Raw genomic sequence first — 25,708 nt, forward strand, 5'->3', positions numbered from 1 at the left:
TGGTAAGTGACAAAACGCACGAAAAGAAAATGCGGATGGCGATGGCACCTTGAAGTTCTCGCAGCAGACACCGTAACGTCATAGATTCTGACAGTCTCTACTAGGGCCTACGTATTTCCTAATCGGTAAAAATGAAGTACATTGACCTGTGAGGGAGCCATAGATTTAACATACCAAGTTTCAGGAAATTTCATTGAGCGAAAGTCCCCGAAATACGACAAATACAGTTTGAAATCCATGACGTCACGAGTGGAGTTTTCAGGGCAAAATTTACAAATGGAACTTTGACCTTGATTTTATCCTCAATTAATAAACTCATAATGGTAAAATGAATGACATTCGAATTCTCATAGCACACTTTATCCGTCTAAACCGATTCAATGTTTCACTTTAGTGTCCCTTTGAGAACGGAGCAAAGTCCAAGCCCGGCCCGACCCGAGCCCGTCACTACAAACCCGGGCCCGGCCCTAAGCCCGTCACCTCAAACCCGGGCCCGGCCCTAAGCCCGGAGCCTCAGGCCTGAGCCCGCCGTGAAAACTACTTTACCCGGCCCGGCCCGGGTTTTCGAGTAGGCCCGAGCCCGTGCAGTGCTCTAATCTATACTGGCCCAAGTACTTTAGCTTGGGGGCAGCTCACTTTGCACTACCCAATCTCCTCTGTGGCTGTCACAGTGACACTGGAGGCCCAACATGACTTAACAAAGAAAAACCCCTTTTAAAGGCACCCCAATTGTCGGATTGTGTATGTTATGGGGCCGGAAAAATGACCATAGGAGAAAACAGGTTGCATGTGAATAATTTAATACCAATAAACAACGGAAAAATAACATTTGTGCTATCTGTGCAGCTTCTCAGGTAAAAAAACCCCAGCAAGCCAAATTAAACATGTCTTTCATGGCTGCTTGAAAAATAGAAGTAAAAACATACAGAAAAACTTGCAGCTTATGTAAAAGTGCCACATAAACATTTTCTGTAAATGAAACTTCAAAAATGTAAATGATGTATTTCTTACAATGAGAGGGTGATGTTAGACTTTTTAAACACTACATTCACTCTATGAAATGGAAAAAGAAGCTCAATCCTCTTGTCCGGTAGCTGTTACGACGACTGAGGCGCCTCAGAGCGAATGACACTTATCAGGTCTTGGTTGACAAGAAATATAAACTTCAAGTTAGCAATCTGAAAAAGAAGCAGAGGTCCAAGTCAGAATTGCAGTAGGCTAAACACTTTCAAATATGCAGTCAACTCTTTGTATCATGAAGGCATACTTCCAGCTAAAAATGTTCATTAAATCCTTCCTTAGTGCGCCCGAGGAAATCGATCGATTTGACATACTGCCAAACATTGCCTTCAAATATTTTCCATCAGCAACATTGTGAATTGACTGAATTTTAGATTTTGGTCGTATTTAGATATTCTAAGCACATTGGGGAGACTCAGAAAAGTAAAACTTCAACAGGAGTTACCACTGGAACTAGTGCCCAGTGCTCCTAGCACTTGGCCAATCAAGCAATAGAAAATTAGTGCTCTTGCTTGACTCTGCAACAAAATTTTGAAAGAAGGGAAAAACTGAAGATGCAGGAGCTTCTGTCAGGTTGTCCAATTGTCCACTTTGATGTATACGCTGCTTCAACGATGCCTCAAGCACGGGTAAATGCTCACAAGGGCACAGCGTTTGGGTTATTGGGTTCAAACAACAATAAGTACAATGTCACAGTGGTTTGCTTTTCAAGAACTCATGCACAACTTATGAAGACTGCTTCGCGCTGTGTAGAGTCCCACTCGCAGAATTGCACATAGTTAACTCAATTTCAGACTAACCTTCTGCAGGAGCTTGACCATCATTCTGACCTCTTACTTTTTTAACCTCCCCTGTGCAAATGCCCCTATTTTGTTCTACAACACTGTAATAACATTCTACATTGCAAATACTGTACAAAGTATGCGAAGGCTACAGTGTCTGTTTCAAGATGCACAATTAGGCCAGCTTGCTCAAAGAGACAGGCTGATCGAGCATGAGTATTAAATATGTGTAGGCTTATGATCAACCTGGAAATCATTGCTGCGGAACCTAATGGGTGAATAAAATAAATAGACCAGGTGCTGGCTGCAAGGAGTTCCCTGCATAGTAGGCGCATGCCTATTATTTTCACATTTGCTAAGCCATAAGATTCATGCCACCAAATATGTCATAAACACCACCGTACAATAGGAATTCACATATAACACGAGTTGTAATTTGAGGATAGCAAAAACAAAAAAAAAATTTTTTCATCCGCATATAATGTGAGTCAGCAAACCTCAAAGAAAGCATTTATTTGCATTGCAGTTCACGTTCAATAGTTGTCCGTTTCACTGACACTGTCTTGAGAATGTCTCTTGTCGGAGATCTCTTCCCGCAGAAAGACATCTTCAGGGCTGTCAAGTGCGTTTGAGATGCCGCATTTCCTAAAGGAGCAACTGATGAGCTTCTCAGGGATGCTGACCCAAGTGCCTACAATTCAGATATAAAGCACCACTAGAGAGGCCCGTTTCAGCTCCTCATCCACTCTCGGTAGCGGCACTTCATCTGGCCTAAGGTTTGTTAGCTCTTTCCCTACTGAATACAAGCTGAGCTCGTTCACACGGTTTGTACTGCTCCCACTGAAGACAAGCTGGGCTAGACCACGCTGAAAGAAGCGTTTTGGGGCGCCACAGTTAAGCTACCCTAATTCATTTTGCAGTTCTCTTTGGGCTTGAACAAATGGCACAGTAAAAAATTTAGAAACACGCTCAAAGCATGCCTTTTGGTCAGAAAGGAGTTGATTCTGGTAACCGGAATTAAAAAATGGCATCTACCTCTGTGCCCGAGCAGCACGCACGTGCTGGCAACAGCTCTGTCCAGAAAAAAAAAAAAGCACCTGTTTGCCGAAGTTTTGTGGAATGAAGAACAATTTCAGCTCCCTTGAGTGTGGCAACGACTACAAGGAATAGCATAGTTTCTCTAAATCATTGGATTCAGATGACGACTGCGTCTCGACACATCAGCAGTGGATGCCGATAGATGTAAACAAACCCCCACCAGCACATTCAAGGTTTTTTTGCACAGGCTCGTTTGTCCCCGCACTTTATTTGTTTCATTTTACAAAGACATTTTCTGCACTGAATACTGGAGAAGTTAGGGCAGTTTCCGCGGTGCAGTGCAGTGAAGCCAATCCCCTGCATATTTTCAGAAAAATATTTTGCTTATATCTTGTGAACAAAGCGCCTTTGAATAGTTTTCTGGGTTGTTTCAAGACACACAGAATCAAAAAGAAAGAAAAAAAATAGATATTTTTCTATTGTTTTTGCCCAAAAAAGTGTAGCAAGAGGGTTAATGCAAACGACCAGCAGTTTCAAGTGGTACCACATGCCTCTGGGAATGATGATGAGCTTGGTGCAGGATCTGTGCAGTAGATTTTTTCATGGAATCAGCCAAGCGACAGAGAAAACCATCCACCAACACCACGCAAATTTTGTCCAATGAAGCACCAGTGCTTTGTCCATCCACTTTCTGTCCTGGCATTGCACAATATTTTCAAGAAACTTCTCATTCTTCAGAAGTATACTATGCTAGAACACTGCACAGGGTGGAAGCTTGCGACCATCCACCATGTAGGATAACATTACCATGACCGGCATCTCCTCACTGCCACTTGACCTTATGCAAACTTGTTTGGAGCTGTTCTCCTTGAGTGTCAACGGCATGTGAAGGTACACCGGCATCTGGCTCAGTTGATCTGGCTCAGTTGAAAGTCAATGTTGTTCCGCAGCTTTATAACATGCTGCTGAAAAGCCACAAGCTGTTCTTCGTAGCTTTCAAGGAGTTTCTGTTATATTAACGTCCACTGATGTAAAAAAAGGCCGTGTGGTGCATATAACGTGACATTCACTTTTTGCTGGCCTCGTAGTATTTCTGAGGAATGCCTTTCTCTTGCCTTCGCTTGTAGCAGCTCGATAGTCACAGCCAGGTGTGCAGCCTCCGTTGGCATTGATTGCATGAAGGCAGTCAGCTCCTGTTCCATCTCTGAAAAGACTCCGTTCTTCGGTCTCCAGAAACAACTTTTCAGGCTGCTGCATAAAAGAACTGCCTCTTTTTACCCCTTCCAATCGCGAACGCTGCCCCCACCGACACTGGACCACTGCCCTGTAACGCAATTCCTGATAATCTCTGCAGCTAAAGTAACTTTTCTTTTAAAAGCAGCTGGGTACTGCTTCCGCAGTCTTGAAATCATGCAAGATATACTTTTGGTGAACAAGCCAATTCTTCATGGAGTACATATTGAAGTTGGCATGCCCAAAACAGCGCCGGTTGAAACAAGAAGCAGCCTACGGATGCCACCGCAAGACTATGCTCCCTCTTCTACGAGTCTTGGGGATGACTGAGAGCACTAAGCAACAACAAAACCAGAACCGCGAATTTTGGGCTGAAAACTTTAGCATCCACATTTAATACGAGGCAGAAATTTGGTGCGAAAACTGACGAGCTAACTGCTTTTGCAAATCGACTAACTTTTGACACGAAAGTGTTTTATGCCGAGGTCCACCAAGACTTTCATGATGTCAGCAAAATCAACGCCATCAGATGGCAAAGAAAGAAAACTATAAGAAAAAGTTCCGTTGACAGGAGTCGAACCCATGACCTATCGGTCCGCGACGATGGCTGGCGGGCGTTTACCCCACTGAGCTACCGCCGAACACATAACGGAGGCTACATGAACGCACCTTTTATCTTTCACACTTTCCTTTCGCAGTATTCTTGGATAGATGGATGGATGGATGCTATGAGCGTCCCCTTTATAATGGGGTGGTGACATGTGTGCCACCAGGCTCGAAAAAAAAAAAAAAAAACTTCTTGCCGCCGCAATTAGGTCTGGCAATGCGCCATTGCTACGACCGTCCCATTCAGTGTGTTTCAAGTAGGAGAAGTATAATTTCGTAAATGCTTTAACACACCACGAGGTTATGGCTTTAGCCCAAGCCTTGCTCATAGCATCCATTCATATAGAAAAATAACTCTCCGACGCACACCTGGCTGTCGCACCGCGTTCCCCGCTCGCCCTGCGAGAATTAACGGCTTGGCTAAAGGGAAGACAGGACGCTCATCGAGTTTCTCTTCATGTTTCACGACACTTTTGAAGGAGTGCACATCGAGTAACAGTGTTTACCATGTGCTAGTCAGTGGCGTAGCCAGGAATTTTGTTCGGGGGGGCTCACGTTGCAGCGCAACCTCCTCATCGAATGTTTCGAACGACTAAGTATATGAATAGCATGTATTACCAGTGACAATTTGTATTATATGCTGCAAATCACTTCTTGAATGCTGCGCACTGTCAAGAACAAGTAAGAAAACAAGTAAGAAATTATTGCAGGAGGGAAATACACAGGGTTACACGTGCGCGTAGAAATAGACAACTGGGCAAAAAAAATTAACACAACAGAAAGAGAAAAAAATAGGTTCACGCTGTAATACATTCGCCAGTAATGTTCTGAAAAATGCTTCGGTAATACAATCCGCAATTTGCTGCCGTAGCTGATTCTACTGGGTTATCGAGTGTGGGGAAAGTGAGCTCGAAAAGATGTTCGTTCCACAAATAATTTCCCTTAATTTTAACGATGGTCACTTATATGAGATATGCAATGAGGCGTTAAAGGTAAGTTTTCTTATTTCCTTATTTATCTTACCCATGCTGGGGAAAAAAATTGGAACGCATTCCTAACCTCATGTTCTTTCTGCGTGTGCTTAAAAGGGCCCTGCAACAACTTTTCAGCATGGTCAGAACACGCGAGCGAGACGTTATAGCTCCTCCGTTTCCTTCCCAGACCCGCTGGAAACCCAGCATGCGGCCTGTAACTTACGATTAATTCTCAGTCAGCTAGAATTTGTCCCCCATTCTATTGCCACGCCCACTTCTTGTCCTATTTTGATGTTTTTTGGGTTTGACCTGCAAGGGCGGTTATCAACGCTCGACGCTGCCCGCGAAGCAGTGTTCGAGAGACTTCTCGATTGTAGTAGATCGTTTTGTTAAGATTTCGCGCCGCACGCGAATGTTCCAGCTTTATCGAGAGATAACGCCGCCACCAGCGATATCGCTGGAAAGTTCCATAGCACCTGTATAAAAACCGACGCACTTGACCGCTTGTCAGTTGATCGACGGACGACGCCCTGTTCGCCGCTATCATTGTACAGCATGTATTGCTGTAGTTCTAGTTCTCATTTTCCCGGCCACAAGTTCGGCCAAATAAACAGTTTCATTCTGCAAACGCCGACTGCTTTCTTCGTCGACGTCACGACCACGTGACATCTGGTGGAGGTGCTGGGTACAAGGCTTGTCGGGGGCGTCCGGAACATGAACGAGCAGCACCTCCACCAGATGTCACGTGGTCGTGACCAGATGTCACGTGGTCGCTTGTTCGTCGTCTTGCGTTGCGGTTAGGTCGTGGCGTCGGATCACGGCTTCGTCGATTTGTCCCGCTGTTTCGACGTTGCGTCGTCAGGTTTTCTTCGGGCCGCGAAGTTTCGTTGTGAGGGCTCCGTCCGGTTTGCGTCGTGTTCTGAAGGTCTCGTCGCGTTGTCGTCGTCGGCGGCCGCGGAGGATCTTCGGCAGTTCGTCGTACAGCAACCGCACCTCCATCGGTTGCTGCCCTTAGTTTCCCGGATACGGGCTAGGCGACCGGCCCCGGTTTGGGCCAGTGTACTGCCTGCGGTGCGGTGACATGTAGCGGCCGGGCGACGGTGAGCGGGAAGGTCGTCGTTCTTCCCACTGTGTTCCGGTGAGGTAGTCGTCGATGTCGCGAGGCCGTTCGCCTGGCTGCGGGCGCGGCGCGTTGACGGTGAATCCGCGTAGCCCCATCTGTCGATACTGGCATCGGCGGTATGTGTAGCCGCCAGCGATGCTTTCGCCCTCTTCGACGCTGTCGAACCTGCTTCGACAAATAGAGGTCCCGAACGGGATTTTGACGTCAACCCGAGCCTTCCGAAGGTCAAGCAAGATAAGCTCAAAACCCTGCTCCTGCAATACAAGGACTGTTTCTCGTCGTCATCGCGGGTCCGACAAACGCCCCTTGCTAAGCACCGCATTATAACAGAAGAAAATGCTCGACCACACCGTCAGAGTCCCTACCGGGTTTCGACGCGGGAACGGGAGGCCGTGAAGAAACAGGTCGACGAAATGCTATGCGACGACATCATCCAGCCGTCGAAGAGTCCGTGGGCATCCCCCGTGGTGCTAGTGAAGAAGAAGGATGGGACTCTTCGTTTTTGCGTCGATTATCGTCGCCTGAACAAAGTCACGAAGAAGGACGTGTATCCCCTTCCCCGGATAGACGACACCCTGGATCGATTACACAACGCAAAGTACTTCTCGTCGATGGACCTCAAGACCGGTTACTGGCAAATAGAAGTCGACGAGAGAGACCGAGAAAAGACTGCCTTTATAACGCCAGACGGCCTGTTTGAGTTCAAGGTCATGCCTTTTGGTCTTTGCTCGGCACCTGCGACTTTTCAACGGGTTATGGACACAGTACTGGCCGGCTTGAAGTGGCAGACGTGCCTCGTGTACTTGGACGACGTCGTAGTGTTTTCCTCAAACTTCGACGAACACCTTCGGCGCCTTGAAGCTGTACTTCAAGCAATCAAGACCTCCGGACTCACTTTGAAGCCTGAAAAGTGCCGCTTCGCGTACGAGGAGCTCTTGTTCTTGGGTCATTTGATCAGCAAGGATGGTGTTCGCCCGGACCCGCGGAAAACAGCTGCCATCGCTGACTTCCCGACGCCCACCGACAAGAAGGCCGTGCGCCGTTTTCTCGGCTTGTGCGCCTATTACAGACGTTTCGTCAAGGAATTTTCACGGATCGCCGAGCCACTGACGCAACTCACGAAGGCCGACGTCGAATTCAGGTGGGAAACATCGCAAGTTCAGGCATTTCAAGAATTGAAACGACGCCTGCAGACGCCTCCGATACTTGCGCATTTCGACGAGCACGCCGATACGGAAATCCACACCGACGCAAGCAGCGTAGGACTCGGCGCCGTCCTTGTGCAGAAGACCGACGGATTGGAAAGGGTCATCAGTTATGCTAGCCGGTCGCTATCAAAGGCAGAAATCAACTATTCCACCACAGAAAAGGAGTGTCTGGCCATCATCTGGGCTACATCGAAGTTTCGCCCCTACATCTACGGCCGGCCCTTCAAAGTTGTGAGCGACCACCACGCCCTGTGTTGGCTAGCCAACTTGAAGGACCCTTCAGGTCGCCTCGCACGGTGGAGCCTAAGACTCCAAGAATTCGACATTACCGTCGTTTACAAGTCCGGAAGAAAACACTCCGACGCCGACTGCTTGTCTCGTGCCCCCGTCGACGCACCGCCGCAGGACGACCACGATGATGACTGCTTCTTGGGAACCATAAGTGCCGACGACTTCGCTGAACGACAGCAAGCCGACCCGGAACTCCGGGGCCTTGTGGAATACCTCAAGGGCAGGACCGCCGTTGTTCCAAAAGTATTCAGGAGGGGATTGGCGTCATTTCTCTTGAAAAACGACGTCCTCGTAAAGAAGAACTTCTCTCCGGCCCGGGCTGACTACCTCATCGTTGTACCTTCGGCACTGCGACCAGAGGTTCTGCAGGCCCTGCACGACGACCCGACGGCTGGCCACCTCGGCTTTTTCCCGCACGCTCGCGAGGATACAGGAAAAATACTACTGGCCACGCCTTCCTGCCGACGTCGCCCACTACGTTAAGACTTGCCGAGATTGCCAGCGACGGAAGACACCACCGACTAGGCCAGCGGGACTTCTGCAGCCAATCGAACCACCTCACCGGCCGTTCCAGCAAATCGGGATGGACCTACTGGGGCCGTTCCCGACGTCGACTTCCGGCAACAAGTGGATCGTCGTAGCAACTGACTACCTCACCCGCTACGCCGAGACAAAGGCCTTGCCCAAAGGCAGTGCCGCCGAGGTAGCAAAGTTCTTCGTGGAGAACATCATCTTGCGTCATGGCGCCCCAGAGGTCCTCATCACAGACAGAGGTACCGCCTTTACTGCGGACCTAACTCAGGCGATCTTAAAATACAGCGAGACGAGCCACCGCCGCACCACCGCCTACCACCCGCAGACCAATGGCCTCACCGAGCGTCTAAATAAGACCATCGCCGACATGCTGGCCATGTACGTCGACGTTGAGCACAAGACGTGGGACGCCGTCCTTCCGTACGTGACCTTCGCTTACAACACGGCCGTCCAAGAAACGACGCAGATGACGCCGTACAAGTTGGTCTACGGAAGGAGCCCGGCGACGACACTGGACGCCATGCTACCGAATGTCACCGACGAAGAAAACCTCGACGCCGCCGCTTACTTACAACGTGCCGAGGAAGCTCGACAGCTCGCCCGCCTGCGCATCAAGACCCAGCAGCACACCGATAGCCGTCGCTACAATCTGCGACGACGCTTCGTGGAATACCAGCCCGGCGACCGCGTCTGGGTCTGGACGCCGATACGCCGACGTGGCCTTAGCGAAAAACTCCTTCGGCGATACTTCGGACCCTACAAGGTTCTTCGACGTCTCGGCGCTCTTGACTACGAGGTCATCCCGGACGGCATTACGAACTCCCAGCGACGCCGCGCACGACCTGAAGTCGTCCATGTCGTGCGTCTTAAGCCGTTTTTTTGCACGTTAGCGAATCTGGGGACGCTACTTTTACCTTTGTTATTGTAATTTATTTATGTATGCACTTGTGTTTTTTTTCTCTTCTTTGTTCTTTCACAAGCATCGGGACGATGCTTTTTCAGAGGGGGGCAATGCCACGCCCACTTCTTGTCCTATTTTGATGTTTTTTGGGTTTGACCTGCAAGGGCGGTTATCAACGCTCGACGCTGCCCGCGAAGCAGTGTTCGAGAGACTTCTCGATTGTAGTAGATCGTTTTGTTAAGATTTCGCGCCGCACGCGAATGTTCCAGCTTTATCGAGAGATAACGCCGCCACCAGCGATATCGCTGGAAAGTTCCATAGCACCTGTATAAAAACCGACGCACTTGACCGCTTGTCAGTTGATCGACGGACGACGCCCTGTTCGCCGCTATCATTGTACAGCGTGTATTGCTGTAGTTCTAGTTCTCATTTTCCCGGCCACAAGTTCGGCCAAATAAACAGTTTCATTCTGCAAACGCCGACTGCTTTCTTCGTCGACGTCACGACCACGTGACACTATCGACAAATGATGCCATAAACCAAAATGACTGCGCCATAAATCCGTAATACACTCGGAGGTCGGTGGCTGATGCGTAGGCTGCACAGTTACTGCGACCGCCGCGGAAGGCCTCCATGTGCCCGCGCGCGCGCTCGCGATCACACTGAAAGCAAGTCGCACGTTCACAGAAAAAAAGAGAGAGAAATTGCCCAGGGCCATGATGCGCGATAAGGCACGCACCTTCTAGCCCCTTTGTTTTCATTCGCTTCGAGTTTTAAAGACGATGGTCTTCCTTGGGGAACTTAAACATTCTTGGTCTGTCATTCTGTCTGTCCGTCACACAATTCAGCAGTGCAGCTGAAGTTTAACCACTTACTCAACGCCCAGCCATCTTCCAACACCTTCCATTAGCGCTCATGCGTGAAAATCGAAGAGGCTCACGTGCTCTAAGGAATTGGGGTTATAGTACAAAAATATAATGTGCGCACCTTTGCTGGCTTCGGTGTCATGGCTTGGACGCTTTGGCGCAGGTGAAAAAAAGGACGATATTCTTTTCTGCGACATGACCGCACAACTGAAGCGCCAAATCTCTTCGCGTCGGTGCTGTTGTGACTCGGGTAGCGTAGCTGTTGGGACCAAGAGTGGGTGCTCGACCACGTCGGCTGGTGCGACTCCCTAACAATCGGACCTGCACGGCCTTAAATTGGGTAGCAGTCTGTAGGACCGCCGTCAGAACTGGGCGCACGATTGTTGTTTTCTTGTTTACTTTGAGCGGAAAACTTGGGAGGCCATGGCGGTCGGGGTGCTGCGTTCATTCCGTCGCGCAGCGCGACTTGGGCGGCTTTTGGTCAAAGCAGATGCGACCAGATGGCCCCTGACCGCAGGCTTCGAAGTGCCTGCGCGTCGCCCCGCAAAGTACTTGGGCTCCGGAGATGAGGGAGCCCATCTGGTTTCTTGTTGCACCCAGGACAAAGGAGCCCGCTTCCACGCGGGCGGTGGCTGGAAGGGTTGGAAACGCCGTCGTAATGACCTCCCTAATTGCCCAGCGATGCCTTCCGGCTGCGCATGAATGGGCCGCTTCCAGGCCCCGGCGCGACGGTGGCGAGGTGTCGCATCGGTTCGGCCTTGGTTCGGCCCCACCGTTTGCTGTTCGCGCGCTTCGCGGTCGCCACCCAAGGAGGTACAAGACAATGTGGTCTGCTTTTTCGGCACCGCGCGGTCGCCGGAGGCATTCGTCATGTGTTTCGTGCATCAGGCGGCTCAGACGGGGGCTAGGCCCTTGACTCTAGAATGCGTGAACGGCGAGGAGCGGGCACACGTCACGGGGTTACGGGCGCCCAGTCGGCACCTTTGATAATTGTTTGTGTACTGACATTCCTTCGCCGCAATAACCATTTCCGCACTTTGCTTTACAGTCTGGTTCGGCAGAATCGCTGGAGTGGGAGTTGGGGTAACGAGCCCGTAAGTGGTGCCACGTGTAACGTTTTGCGCGGAGGCGGGAGCAGCGAAGTGGCTCGAGGGTGGTCGGAGGGTGGTGTCCTTTCAGCAATGGGTTGGACATGGCACCAGGGTTGTTTTCTTAAGGACGTTTTTCTTTTCTTATCACTGCACGCGTACATTTGACAGTGAGTCTACTGAAAGAAATAAGTTTTATATGCACATAATAATCCCTGGGAATTTACAGCTCATCTGAACTGGGGATAAAAGATCATTCGCATGGAGTCTGTGAGCGGACCGACTATTCGTCTGGCGAGGTGATCTGTGAAGACTAAAAAGTTGCCTTGTAGAAGTAGCTGCATGGAGAGTAAGTGTTAGTTCCAGGGACGTTAGTCATTAAAAATTAATGTACTTAAACCTGCGTCGCCTTGTAGAGCTTCTAAGATAGGAAGGACACAATGGCAGACGTCGGCTGCGTGAAAGTAAGGTAAAATAGCAATAATCGGACCACAGTCAATTTTCTTTTTATTGTTCAAAAAAGAACAAGAGTGATACCCTGTTTCACAAATTGCATGGTTTAAAACAAATCTTGCAGAAAAGCCACCATCCAGAACCTTTTAACTGTCCATGGTATTGTTGTGCTCAAAAAAAAAAAAAAAAAAACATTTTAGACGACATCCTGGTTGGTTTTCGGTGAAGGTGGTTATTTCGGACGGCGGTGTAAATAGAACGAAAAAAAAATTCAAGGGGTGGCGGGGAGGCTGAAGCCCAATAAATCTCACCCCCCGGGCGACGTCCCTGGTCGGCGGTGAAAGACAGCACGAAAAATTTCGGGGGGGGGGGGGGGGGGGGGGGGGAGGGCTGAAGCCCCATAAGGCCCCCCCCCCCCCTGGCAATGCCCCTGGTGCTAGTTGATGCCACCTTTGCGTCGGATTCACCCATATGCGGTGTCCAGGTATGTCTTGACAACTTCAGCTACCGCAAGGGTTAAATCATGATCATGGGCATTAGTCCTCGGTATGGAGATGTGCCACTACAAGCTCTCATATACCAATGCACTATACACAATCAACTACTTCTGTGACGACACGTTTCACTTTCGTGTTATACCGATTTCTTCGACGGAGGAATCCAGCTATCTTTTTTGTTAAACTTGATGCAACATTAATAAAATCACAGACAGATTCCTAATTCATACATATACCTACAGAGTCTAATTAATATATAAATTTTAAGAGAGTGGGCATGTATGCAAATAACCGTATGCTGAAGGCTTGTGATGTGATGTCGAACTACTATTCTGTTTTTCAGTCACATTTTAACAGTGGCATAATGCTAGTGCACCGACTTTTCTATGTACACCCGTGAGCAAAGTATACAGACCACTGCCATTCGTATACCTTTGCCGTCTGCGCCGTCTAGTGTCGAGCTGTCTGCTGTCGCCAGCATTTCTCTGACAAATTCCGTCAGAGTAATGCTCTTGACAGCTATTCCATCAAAGCACTGTTCTCGACAGCAGACGGCTCACGACTAGACGGTGTAGACAGCGATTTCGGCTCGCTCTTCACGGGTGTACATGAAGGGATGTGGTCAAAGTTAATTTAATGCATCCCCTCTCAATCTCCACAACCCACCATGTCACCTACAGCCAGACCAAGGCTTTTTAATGACCAGGAACCCTTCCACTGAAACATTCCTATCAAGCTTCTTTACACTATATGCACACACATTTCTATACCTTTTCAAGCAACATGAAGAGGCAAGTGGGCTTTTGATACTATTATGAAGTAAACTTAAAGTAAAATAAAACAAAGAGCAGGAAGAGAAATAACACACAACAAGGAAAGGCAATTCGTTACCTCCACAACAGAGTTGTTGTTCAGCTTGTGCTTGTTGCCAGCTAGAACTGGCTTGCCATCAATGAAGATTGGCCTCTTGCCCTCATTAGCAATGACAAATTCCCCAGTGTTGCGAAGCTTGATCACACCTTGACGACGTGATATTTTCCACGAAGGGCCCTCCAAAGACAGGTCAACATCGATGACATTGTCTTTGGTCATACGTCCAATCGTTATCTGAAATTATGACGCCATTAGAATCGCAATGGCTCAAGCCCACTTTCGCCAATACTGGGGCAGTTCAGAAACTCTTACAAGAGATGTTTGTGAGGCCTGCACAGTCAGTACTTACTTCTTTAGATCGCATAAGGTACCGTACAAGGCGACCACGAAGTACAGCAAGAGTTTGATTGTCAAAATCAGGTGGCGATACACCTGCAAGAAAGATGGCATAATGGTTGTAGCAAAAGCCCCTCAGAAACTGGCGTATCCAATACAATTTTTCCACAAAGAAGGAAGAGGTTCAGCCTTGGCTCAACTCAGTTAGAAAAAAATAAAAGAATAAAGCAGCCCAATCATATCACCAATGCAGTAGTTCATGGTGTGAACTGAAATCAGGCAGTTCTGCTGCAATCCCCATTTATGGCTGTGTAAATTTTATCACAGACAGTTACACTACTATTGCATTACAAATAACTGATGACATTTCTCTTCTTACAATGGCACAAAAATATGGAGCATAAGTGCATAAATAAATGAGACAAAAAAAGATGACAGAAGTGCATTTAAATCAGAGGTATCGAGATGTGTATCTATTTTTGGATATGACAGGATCATAAGTCCCAATATAGTGCCTGTTTCACATGGTGCAATTTTGCTCGCAATTGAACACCTGCAAATTCGCAGGAGTGGCAAACGTGCCAAAGGTCCTTTCATACTTGTAATTTGTTATTTTGGAGGTTCTAAATTTCGAGAAATCACAACAGCATGGATGGGGAACCAATAAAAATGTGGATCATCAGACAAATTTTCGTGGCCTGTCTGCTTTGTTTATTTATTTATTTTTTTGACAGAGTAAAGAGTTCAAAGATGAAACCATACTGCAAAAGTTTCAAGTTTGGTCTACTTGATTTTAATCAAGCCACATTGAATAAGCCTGCACCAATAACTTAACTAGGCACTCGCAAATGGTAAAGACATCAGTGTATTAAAGGGCCTCTCGCAAGCCTCCATGGCACATTTTTGTTATGAACTGTAATTTGTAAGGCTCCGTGTCAAGTGAGTATTTTCCTGAACGAGTTTTTCAGAATGGCTGATTAGAGAAGCTAAAAAAAGAGAAGTTACTGTCTTGTTATCATGCTACCAGGAGGCAAGCTTCACTACCAATACAACGCTCTTCTTCAGTGTGTCCACAAGTCTGCAAGTGGAGTTCGTCTGCCTGCTTCCATATAGAAGAGCAGAGGGCTTGGCGCAACTGACAAGAGACCACGTACATAATGTTCACGTGACGAGCTCCGCCTCCTTTCTTTTTCCTTCTCGGCCACTTTTATTTCACAGTGCATTTCCGTGGCAGTATTGCGAGTTTCACATTGGATGACCAGGTGAAATCATGTGACGTGCTATAAGCAAGGCATTTCGCACAGGATGTTCGTGGATGCAACTCATTCTCGCTTAAAGTGCAGATACTGTGAAAGAAAGGGCACATGGTTTCCCTTTGAAATTTGAACCTTTTCATATTATGCAACAGTTTTATACTTTGTAGACTCAGTTGCAACTGAGTGATGCATGCCACGTGCATGCATCACTCAGCTGGTCACTCAGGTTTGGTCGCAATGCCCAAACCTGCACTAAGGCGTTTCATATACAAAGTTTAAACGGCAAAACATACAATGGGTGTCAAGCAAAAGGTCTATGACGTACCAGTGACACTGTCCACAAGCACATGCCACTTTGGTAGTTCATTTTCCAGCTGACGAATCTCTTGCAGGGCATTGCGCTCTAGTAGATGGACGTTCTGGAAGTAAATATAGTCAAGTGGAATATACAGCAAGACACAATATGTCATCAGCGAGTGCCTCAATTGCACATACCGTGATCCATGACTTCATCCTTCACCCAACCACTGTGAAAAAAAGCAAAGGAAAATTTACCTTTACTTTCTGTTCCTACATATAGCACACAGTTTGCGCTAGACTGGAATACCTTTAATTTAAGTAATTAGTAGTAAGCCAACTCACAAGCAAACTAAAACAAAACAATAATAATAATAAAAAGATATCTCATCCCACTAGAAAAGAGAAGTTGTTGTTAGTCATCATTTTTCCAAACAACATTAAACATTTATTTGAGTGAATTTAATTTTTACACAGTCCAAGTAGACTGCCTTGTATCCCCCCCCCCCCCCCCACCCAAAAGTTTGCAGAACACGAAATTTCTGATAAAGCTATTTTCCCACTTTGTCTGAGAACATAGACTCCAAATAGATGTTCCAGTCTGTAGTAGTTATTGCGACCTACGCAGCTACCTGCTAGGTTAGAAGTGCCATAAACTAACAGAGCAGAAATTGGCATTTGAAGTGGAACTCATGTTCCATAAACCTTTGTGGGCGCGTGTACATCAATTATGCTGAGAACATTGCTTTAATAGTAACTACCTAGATTTAATCAAGACAAGCGTTTCAGCAAGCGAAATGCACCAAACTTTAAAAATTACAGTGAAACCTGATTACTAGGGATCTGATGTCAAGAATTCTTTCAGACTAGTGAAAGGTTGATGAATCCAAGCAAAAAGCCCATTGTTCTAATGCACAAATATTTTAGAACTACGAATTTCGAAATGGCATTTGAGTATAACAATTGAAATTTGTTATTTCTTTGCATTATACCGCCTCAAAAAAAAGAAGTTTCTATTCCAAAATATTATTATGAATGTATAGAAACTAGCCCTTATCTCAACGACAGTTCATTTCTTGTACCATCGGCTCTTTTCAATGTTTAAACCTTGATCGAAATATTGCGCACACTCGCAACTTATGATGCTGCAATATTATTCATCCCACCAGAGACAGCAGACATTCCCAGACGGCAGTGATTACAAAATTCACCAGCTCTATCACAATTACCCATAGAAATAAAAGCTATGCAAACTGGCAGTGCCAACAATGCCAGGTTTGGCTATTTAATAATGACAGTCTAATTGGGCTACTGAAAAAAAAAAAAGAAAGGTTTGGTGTAGTGGTGGGTGAGTTGGCTGCACAGCTATACAGTCGAACCAGGCTATGTCGAACTTGGGTATATCGAACTATTTTTGAACACGACAATGCCTTAACGTCACTGCATAGGAAAATGTACGGCTACATCAAAGAAAACTGGCCGGAACACGTGATATATTGAACATCGGGCAGCACAAAACGGCCAAAGTTGGCTTTCCCGCATGACTCTTTGTCATTGCGCCACCAGCCCGTTGTCACTGTTTGCTTCTCCGCGATTCTCCACTCCCTTTGTCAACGTGATGGATGCCATAAAACAGAAAAACCTGCTGTTCTCCACAAAGCTGGCTATAATCGATACATTCGAGCATGGGAAAAAGAAGCCTTACGTCACCACTGTGTACAGCATCTCAAGAAGCACACTGAGTACAATACTGAAAAACAAGGCCGACATTAGGGCCAAGGCAGATGAGACGCTTCAGGTGCCTGACGAGTACACACTGCGTATGAAGATTTTGAGGCGCTATTTACATCAATGCCGCATTTTCTTGCGTATAACAAGCCCTTGCATATAACTTCACATCTCCAACTACAAACCACGGAAAAATACAACATTAAAAGAAAACTGCATATTTCCGTGAAGGAGTCTTCCTTACATTTTTCTGAGCAGTGCCGTGAAACCAACTCGCGCACGAAAATTTGCATCGAAAATGAAATAATTTTGGTAAAAGTTATATAATGAATTATCCGATACATTGAACTAATTTCTGTTTTTTGGCGAGTTCGATATATGCGGGTTTGACTGTATTTGGCTATTGGAAATCCTCTACTGCTTACATGGCTATGCTTGGGCTCTGTGGCAACTTTGCTGGCAACCACGCAACATTTATGAATGCTGCAGTGATGACCACGTGCAGCCTTTTTACAGCAGCACATTTGCTCAGAACAAGTGTGTGCCTAGTGGTGGGGGGAGCTTCCTGTGCCAAACGTTACCAGAGCACCTGTACATATTGTACGTTGCATAAAGGAAAGCAAAGATTTTCTACATGCAGCACAGGAACGAAGGGGAACACCCAAAGGAAACAGATTTGACATTAAGACCACATAAGAACATTACAGAGCAGTTGTATGCAGTGCTACCCTGTACTTTGTGAAACTAAGCACCAAAATGGTTTCAACAACCCATTTTTATTAAAGGTGGCACATCAACGTTGCCTGCTTCATAATCTAATTTTACCCCAATACAAGGTAGGCAGTACCATATCTCAAGACGAACCCAGATACATAGAATCTGAAGGAGATAAAAAAAAACTTCTATATATAGGTAATTCGATATAAAAAATATTTTGTATATCGAAAATAAATTCAAGGGGATTTTACAACAGTTCGATATATACACAATAATTCGTTAAATGTGGGATTGATAGACGTGGGTTCGACTGTATTAGAAAAAACCATACAATATCACCTGCTTAAACATTAGACACAATAAATGCATAAATTCTGTGTCTATTGCATGCAATCAATTTGGAGTAAAAATTTCACTGTTTAAATCTGAATCCACCGATGAAAAAAACATCCCCAGAAAAAGACTTTCTGTGTGTTCTTTCAATAGCGAATGCCCAAGCTGAAGCTTTGCACAGAGTTCAACACATGTAAGGGAAAAACAGAAAATGGCTTGATACATGAAATACAGTACTTACACGAGCTGCTCATCTACGAATTCGTCTTCTGCATCAGAGAGGTTGAGTATTCGGTCCCCTTCTTCTCTCTGAGGTGCTGAAAAATGTAGGAGCCGTTACTATACGGTGCATAAGCAGAAAATTTTTCATGAAAAGTAAAAATTCCTAGCAGCACAGCACATATAAATTTTTTCAATACTGGTACGTTAGGCAACGTGCTACAAAAACAGAATTGAAACCACCCGGTGCTCAAAGTGTGCCCCTGAACCAGGAATCTTACACCATCTTTATTATATATGAATTATGTCTCAAAAGTTCATGCAGTCACTGCAAAAAATTGCGAGAAGGTGTAATAATGCTGCTCTTTTGGTCTCTTCCCTTGAAAGGACCCAGTTGACTTGTAGTACTGGCCAGACTGCAGCATGACAAGGCAGAATTTGGTGCATGGGCTTTTTACAGTAGAACCCCGCTGTTACGTTCCTCACTGCTGCGTTTTCCCGGCTGTTACGTCGTTTTCCGCCGGTCCCGGCATAGCTCCCATAGGATACAATGAATTGGGAACCCCGCTGTTACGTCGTAACTGTCGGACCGTTCCCGTATGATACGTCGCGAAGTACGCCCGGAGCCGACCGAGTGACTACCCAAGAGAGCGGCCATGACGCATTTTCACGCAGCTTGGCCTCGTTTGACCGTAATATTAGCGCATGAGAGGCGCAAGCAACAGAATCTTTCAATTGATGCAAAGAAAAGCATGGCCTTCGAGATTCAAATTGCAAAGATGGCGTCTATGACGTAACTGCTCGCGAAAGCAAGGCCTTCGAGATTGGCATTCACTTCTGCCATCGCGTTGGCGTAGACTGATCATCATCGTTATTTGTCGGAGAACGGGAGGAGTTCGAGCTGGTTGGAGCTCGCATGGTCGAAGCGTGCGGTTCGCGGTCGGACTCGCCGCGCCGGTCGTGATTGCGTGTGCTTAGTTCTTTCATGCCTACAGCTGTTGGTGTTAAAAAATCACATACGTTGATTACATTTCTGTGGATAAGGCCGTCCTAAGCTCCGCGTTTCTATTCATCGACTAGATCGCGGCTGAGCGCGCCAATTTTCGTGCTGCTCGTAAGAATTGAAATAAAATTCTGTACCACTAAATATTTTGCCGTTTTTCCTGTTTTTCGGCTCTTACGTTTCCCGTCTCTTACGTTTATTTCCTACGGTCCCTTCAAAGACGTATCAGCGGGGTTCTACTGTATACAGTCCACTTCTTTTTGTGAAAACAGTGATCAACGAACAGGTTGAACAAAGGACCAATATCAAATTTCTTGTGACTGAGCAAGAATGGTGCAGAAACTTATAGAATATTGAAAAAGGTCAACTGAAAGAATGCCCTCAATTCCGAAAAGAACTGCGTTCAACTGCACGAGCTTTTGAGACAAAGATCATGTATCAGAAATAAAATGGCATCAGTTTTTCGACTTAAATACACGGGTGAAATAATGCACACCCATGGGTGTCCCAGGTAACATGGAGTAAGTTATGAATATACATATTTGCTTTTTAAGTTGAGCAATGAAACTGTGGTGAATGAAACACGGTGACATAGCATGACGAAGACAAGCATGTCACTGTTATTGTGAGCACGTGCAGTTCGCACATTTCAAGCAGCAAAGATACTTTATTAACCCTTTCAATGTCAGGTGTTTCTGGCTGTGACACACCCCAGTGCCGGCTAGGTTTCGGGAATATCGAGAAAGCTTGAAACACAGAGAAATGGCACATTGTAAAGTCAAGACTACAGAGAGGGATGGAAAGGAGATACAACAACCTCGTTTACTGCTGATAACAGCAAGCGAGCAAAAGCAGCGATCGAGTCATGTTTCTGTTCATTAGAGAGACAACGACATGTGCCCCTGAACTTGACACGCCGTAGCAGACACACCAACAGAATTAAAAAAGAACAGCAAACATGCGGCGAATGGCAGAACAACCCTTGTACCCATAATCACACAAACGCCGCATGGTCGCTCAGCCCGAGAGAGTAGCAAAGAGTGGGTGCAGTCACTCCGTACTCTTCAACAGATGGACCAACACAGCGAGGGGCGAAAATACGGGCTTCTAGAAGGATTCAAAAAATGGCGCAACCAGTAGAATCAGGCTAAATCCCGCCAGCTTTGCGCTTCGGCATGAATTTTTTAACGCACAATGGAGAACGTCAGTGACAACGTGGGGGGGAACATGAAAACGTACCGGTACATCAGTGACAGTGAAAGGGTTAAATTCACAACGATCACATATACTGGCTAGATTTTTTTTCTAATCGTACAAGCACACTGCGAACGAGAGAGCACGTCCACACTGTTTTTGCTTCCGTAGCTCAACAGTTATCAAAGTTCTGATAGAGTTGCGAGGTATCTGTTGACTCGATAGACTATTGCCCCAACGGCATTTCATATGTCCCATGTAGCAGCTCTTGCTCGACCACTGAGTAAATGGACTGAAGGTCTTCCAAGCACCCGTGTGAAATGTGTATTAAGCTGTTTTTCAAAACTGAATTGTGGATTCACACCTTAATTCTCCAACACAAGCGTCATGCTCTGAATAATAAGAATAGTAAATAGAGTACTGTTCATACCCATTTGTTCGGGAAAGAGGAAATACTGCCTCATTAATGTCCAATGGTGCAACAACTCCTTGGGTGTGCGTGAAGACAGAAATACGTCTGCATGTTTCACGAGAAGTTGTTGGAAATCCTCAAGTGTGGGCTGCGAAGTCTGCATAGGATGGACATCATAAGCTCCAGAGCAATGTAAATGCATAAATAGTATCACAAATATACCGATGGTATGGTGCACAAGATGCGCTCTTCTTCTTTACTATAAAGGGCTTTGGCTTGCACACTTGCCAAAACATCTGGGTGGAGCTGTTTCATTGAGGTCACAGCCAATCTGTATGAAAAGTTCAGATTAAGGATCATAAACACACAACATAACTGATGGTAAACTTATTGCAGCCCTTACTTGGATATAACAGGGTCATACAGCAGCGCATACCACCTTTCTTTGATTTCTTGTCGAGTGAAATTGCAGGAAAATTTGACTCCACGGAACACAGCCTCCAGGTTTGTTGTCTAGCATTATTAGAACCAATTTAAAATAAGATTCATGCACAGTGAAACAGAAATACAAACAACAAGTGACTGCAAACGTACTTGTTGTATGGCCAAACAAAGAGTATAGTCATCAAGAGGCTTCCATCGACCAAGGTCCTTCGTGACCAAGGCCTGTGTGTTCTGTAGAAAAGATTGCAGCATGTACAGTCTCAATAATAAAACTGCAATTCAACTATTTCACGTGGGCACACATGATGGAATGGTAAAACAAGAAAAAAATAAGGAGGGTCTTAAAGCACAAACCTTGGAAGACTTTTTCACTCGCTTTGGTGTGGACTTTGATGTCTAAAAAAAAAAGCGGATATTTAAATTAGTAACACTGAATGACCCACTATGACAAAATATAAATAAAAAAAATGAACACATCCAGAGGCTTTGGTAATCCTCACCCCCTAATAGTTAGCACTCTGAAGTACAGAAAATTGCATCAAGCAGTTAGTGTCCAACCACTGTAATCCATCAACCCAGCACAAAGCTTTCCTTTGCAAAACTTACTTCATCACAGCCTCTAAAGACGACCCAGTTTGATGGAGTGTAATTTGTTCATTAAAAAAGGGGCCATAAGTTATGATGAGGTCAGCTCAATGCAAACAGTTAGGCACAATGTTAATTTCAGAGAAATTTATTTGAGAATTGTCATGGGCCCCTGGGGTTGACATAAGCTTGCACAGTCGCTCACTCCGAGTGCAATGCCACTGTCGACTAGCACTCACCTTTTTCCTCTCTGAATACAGGGGACAATTGACTCCACCTGACTGCTGTCAGAGTAACTGGCAAGCACTGGTGCTGAACCCGAGCTGCCGACAGGGGCAACGCTTTGGGTCAGTGATGTTGAAGGAGTACCAGGCAAAGGCCGTGTACGAGGTGTCTTGATGAGACTGCTCTCGACAAGCTCATCGTCGAACTTCTTGCGCTTTATGGACCGAGATGAGCTGCGTCTCTTCTGCAAATGCTCAGGCTACACAGACAAAGGAACAAGAAACGTAGGTGAAGGATGATCAAGCAAGCTCTGTCAAACCTTCCAGAAAGACACTAATAAAGCGACAGTGCAATTTTTATTTTTACTCGTTTCTTCCAACATATAAAGGGGCCATGCAACAAAAGTTCTGCACACAAAATAGGAGCTGTGCGACTAAATATACAGGCCCCAGGGCAAGTGTTCTTTACAGGGGCCCTGAAACACATTTTAAACATATTCAGAAAGCCCTGCCAATCTGTAGACTAGACACATATGAACGTGAGAGCCAAATATTGCCCTGCACGCATCATGAAATTCAAAATTGTTTGTAAAACAAGTCAAATATCACTTGCTTCCTTATTTGCAGCCTTGCCATCAACAGGCTTAACAGGTCTTGATAATTCTTAATTGTGAGAACATGCTCAGTGAAACTGTTTTTATAATTTTGAGTTAACTACATGGAAAACATGCATGTCTGCGATCTCTAAAGGCAGAAGTATTTCATCATTATTCTTCTGGTCTCTATCCAGAGTCATCTGCTCAAAGAAACGTCATAGTCATCCTACTAATCTCAGTTTGTCAATGTAACCGAGTGCACAGAGCCCAATAAGGTTAGTCACACAATAAACTGAGCTCCAAGTACATTTTAGCTAAAAAAACTTAAATTCAAAAGCACTGCCTTCAAGCTCCTCCCACTAACAGCGACTGCCATTTTGGCATACACCAGGTTGCATCAAGAAACGAGGGGCCACCACTCTGTCATCTTTTTGAAGACAATGTGAAACCACACTGGATGAATTGCTCAGCATGGTCTGGTACCAAATGAGACAGCAAGGGCATTGCCGTCATATTGTGCCCACAATTCCTTCACTTGCAAGATGAAATACTGCAACAAACTGCCGAGATGCTTACACAAACACAAAACAAAACACTGCATGGTGGACATGATTTCCAGCTGTTTCAACCACATCACATTTTCGCAGTGTATAAAAGCATGGCAAGGTCGGCTTCTGTTACTTGAGGGAGTCATTTCTCGGGGTGTCAGTTCATTCATCAACACTCAATGTTGGCACTCTGCTGTATGGTTCAACTGTGACATTAAAAAATTCACGCACATACCAATTTTCTACCACACTGAACGCACTAAAATTGCAAGCTTGCCATAGGACACAAGGTTAACGTACAATGCACAATTCAACACTGAAAATTTGCTGTTCATGGCTCCTTTAATGTACCATTTAACATTGGGCCTACTATATGCATGCTCTGTCAAACACCAAGTGTGCAAGTCTGTCACATACCTTGTACTAACAGGCTACGGCAGTACTCACTAATGCATACCGCTGCCTCCCAGATCACATGCACACTTTCCAGTGCCCGCAAGCCATAGTTCGGCAAACTCACTCACGAGTCGACTCACTCGGACTCACTCAGACACAGATCGGACAGTGAGTCTGAGCGAGTGCAGGTGAGTAATATTTTGGCGAGTTTGAGTCCAAGTGAGTCGATTCATGAAAATTTTACTGAGTGAGTCCGAGTGAGTCCGGTTAAGGAAATATTGGTGAGTCTGATTCCCAGTGAGCCCTAAGCACACAATATATTCTTGAGTGAGTCTAAGTGAGGCCTAGCACTCATCCTTAGCATTACTATAAGCCTTATATCGGCTTAACTTTATACTCAAGTCTATCCACACATATCTCAACGCACTAGCGTTCATGCGCCACCTCAATATTTATTGATCAGAGGCGTGAGTTAGGGGGGGGAGTGCCATGACCTCCTCTGCAAACTCTTCCACAGGAAGTTCTTGATAAAATATCTTGTGGGAGTCGGATATTTCATAAAAATGTCATTACTGTATTGAAACCACTGATAACTCGTACTTGAAGGTACAAGATCAAAAGGCCTATAGTAGAGCACCGATTATGTGAGATATTGGCATTAATGAGCATTGACATCATGATTGAAAGAGCTAATTTACGTTACCATACTCATGAGTTGACTCACTGAGGCTCACTCAGGCTCATGTCAAGCCATGAGTCTGAGTGAGTCTGATTGAGAAAAATTCTAGTGAGTCCGAGTCCAAGCGAGTCCGGTTGGGGAAAATATTGGAGAGTCTGAGTCCGAGTGAGCCCTTGGAGCAAAATATATTTCTTGAGTGAGTCTCAGTGAGCTCCAATTTTTCTGCTGACCTATGCCGCAACCTCTCTTCTATGTGCATCTCTTCTATGTGCGCCAGCTGCATCTCGTGACCTAGACACCCAAGTAGACATTGTTTTGTATTGAGCTAACTGCTGATGCTTACAAATAAGCAATTTGAATTTCATTACTATTCGTCAGTCCACACCACACATTCACATAGCTCAGTATTTGTTTTGAAGATGACTGCATAAATAAAGAAATGTGGAATGTGGACTGGAGTGCATAAGTGCGAACATACCCTCCAGTCCCATCATGCACATAGCAACAGTCGCAAGTATCTATATACTCTGTCCGCTGCATAGTGTAGATACCATGCCACCACGGTGTGCTGTGATGAGCCCTTCTGCCTGCTCACGTACACCACCTCTGCCTAGTCCTCGTAGGTGACGTAGTCAAGCACCCCATACCTCCAATCGACACCAGCACCTCCCTTCCTTTCCCATTTCTCGTCACCCAAAAACATACTGTCGGCCTTCTTTCACTTTCTTGCAATGGACAATTTAAAAGCGAAGCACCACCTCCCCCAAAGTACAGCCCTTGAAAAAGAAAACGATCTGGCGTCGAAACATTGGGTTATTAAAACAATCCTGTTTTGGTTGGAGCCACTATCAAATCTCAGTTCTTGTGCACACATTTTCCAAATTGTGCCCAGTACAAGAGAGAGTTATAGGACTTCTGCCAGACCAATGCTATAAGCAACCAAAGTTTGCAATGCCATATCATGAGGCATTACTTCTCAACTGCAAAGGTTGCCATTATATGACGCTGATGATGTTCTGGACACACAGACCTTTCTGTGTAACAGACACATGCTTGTAGAATGTGTCAGTCATGCTGCCAGAGCAACATGTCACAACAGCACCTTACCAAGTAAGTGCTGACCTTAAGGCTAGCATGGGGCACAGCTGGGGCAGGCCTAGGTGCCGATTCACCATCAGAATTAGAAAATGCACACTTCACATTTCCAATTGTCGGTGGAGATTCTGAAATGAAAAGCATTATTCCATTCTATTA

The 25,708-nt window shown here is 45.8% G+C and overlaps 1 protein-coding gene across 1 annotated transcript; it reads right to left on the minus strand.

Annotated features, from left to right (window-relative positions):
• Positions 1–783: 783 nt before the first annotated feature.
• Positions 784–25,708, minus strand: LOC119378373 (microspherule protein 1-like). Its single transcript, XM_037647537.2, is given in 14 exon segments — positions 784–1,178; positions 13,506–13,721; positions 13,837–13,919; positions 15,405–15,495; positions 15,573–15,606; positions 18,396–18,471; positions 21,001–21,139; positions 21,205–21,313; positions 21,386–21,495; positions 21,577–21,657; positions 21,781–21,822; positions 22,251–22,273; positions 22,276–22,495; positions 25,562–25,708. Coding segments are annotated over 14 exon segments (1,437 nt in total). The 5' UTR covers positions 25,694–25,708; the 3' UTR covers positions 784–1,097.

The sequence above is a fragment of the Rhipicephalus sanguineus genome, unplaced genomic scaffold (genome assembly GCF_013339695.2).
Source record: "Rhipicephalus sanguineus isolate Rsan-2018 unplaced genomic scaffold, BIME_Rsan_1.4 Seq807, whole genome shotgun sequence".
Taxonomy (NCBI): Eukaryota; Metazoa; Arthropoda; class Arachnida; order Ixodida; family Ixodidae; genus Rhipicephalus; species Rhipicephalus sanguineus.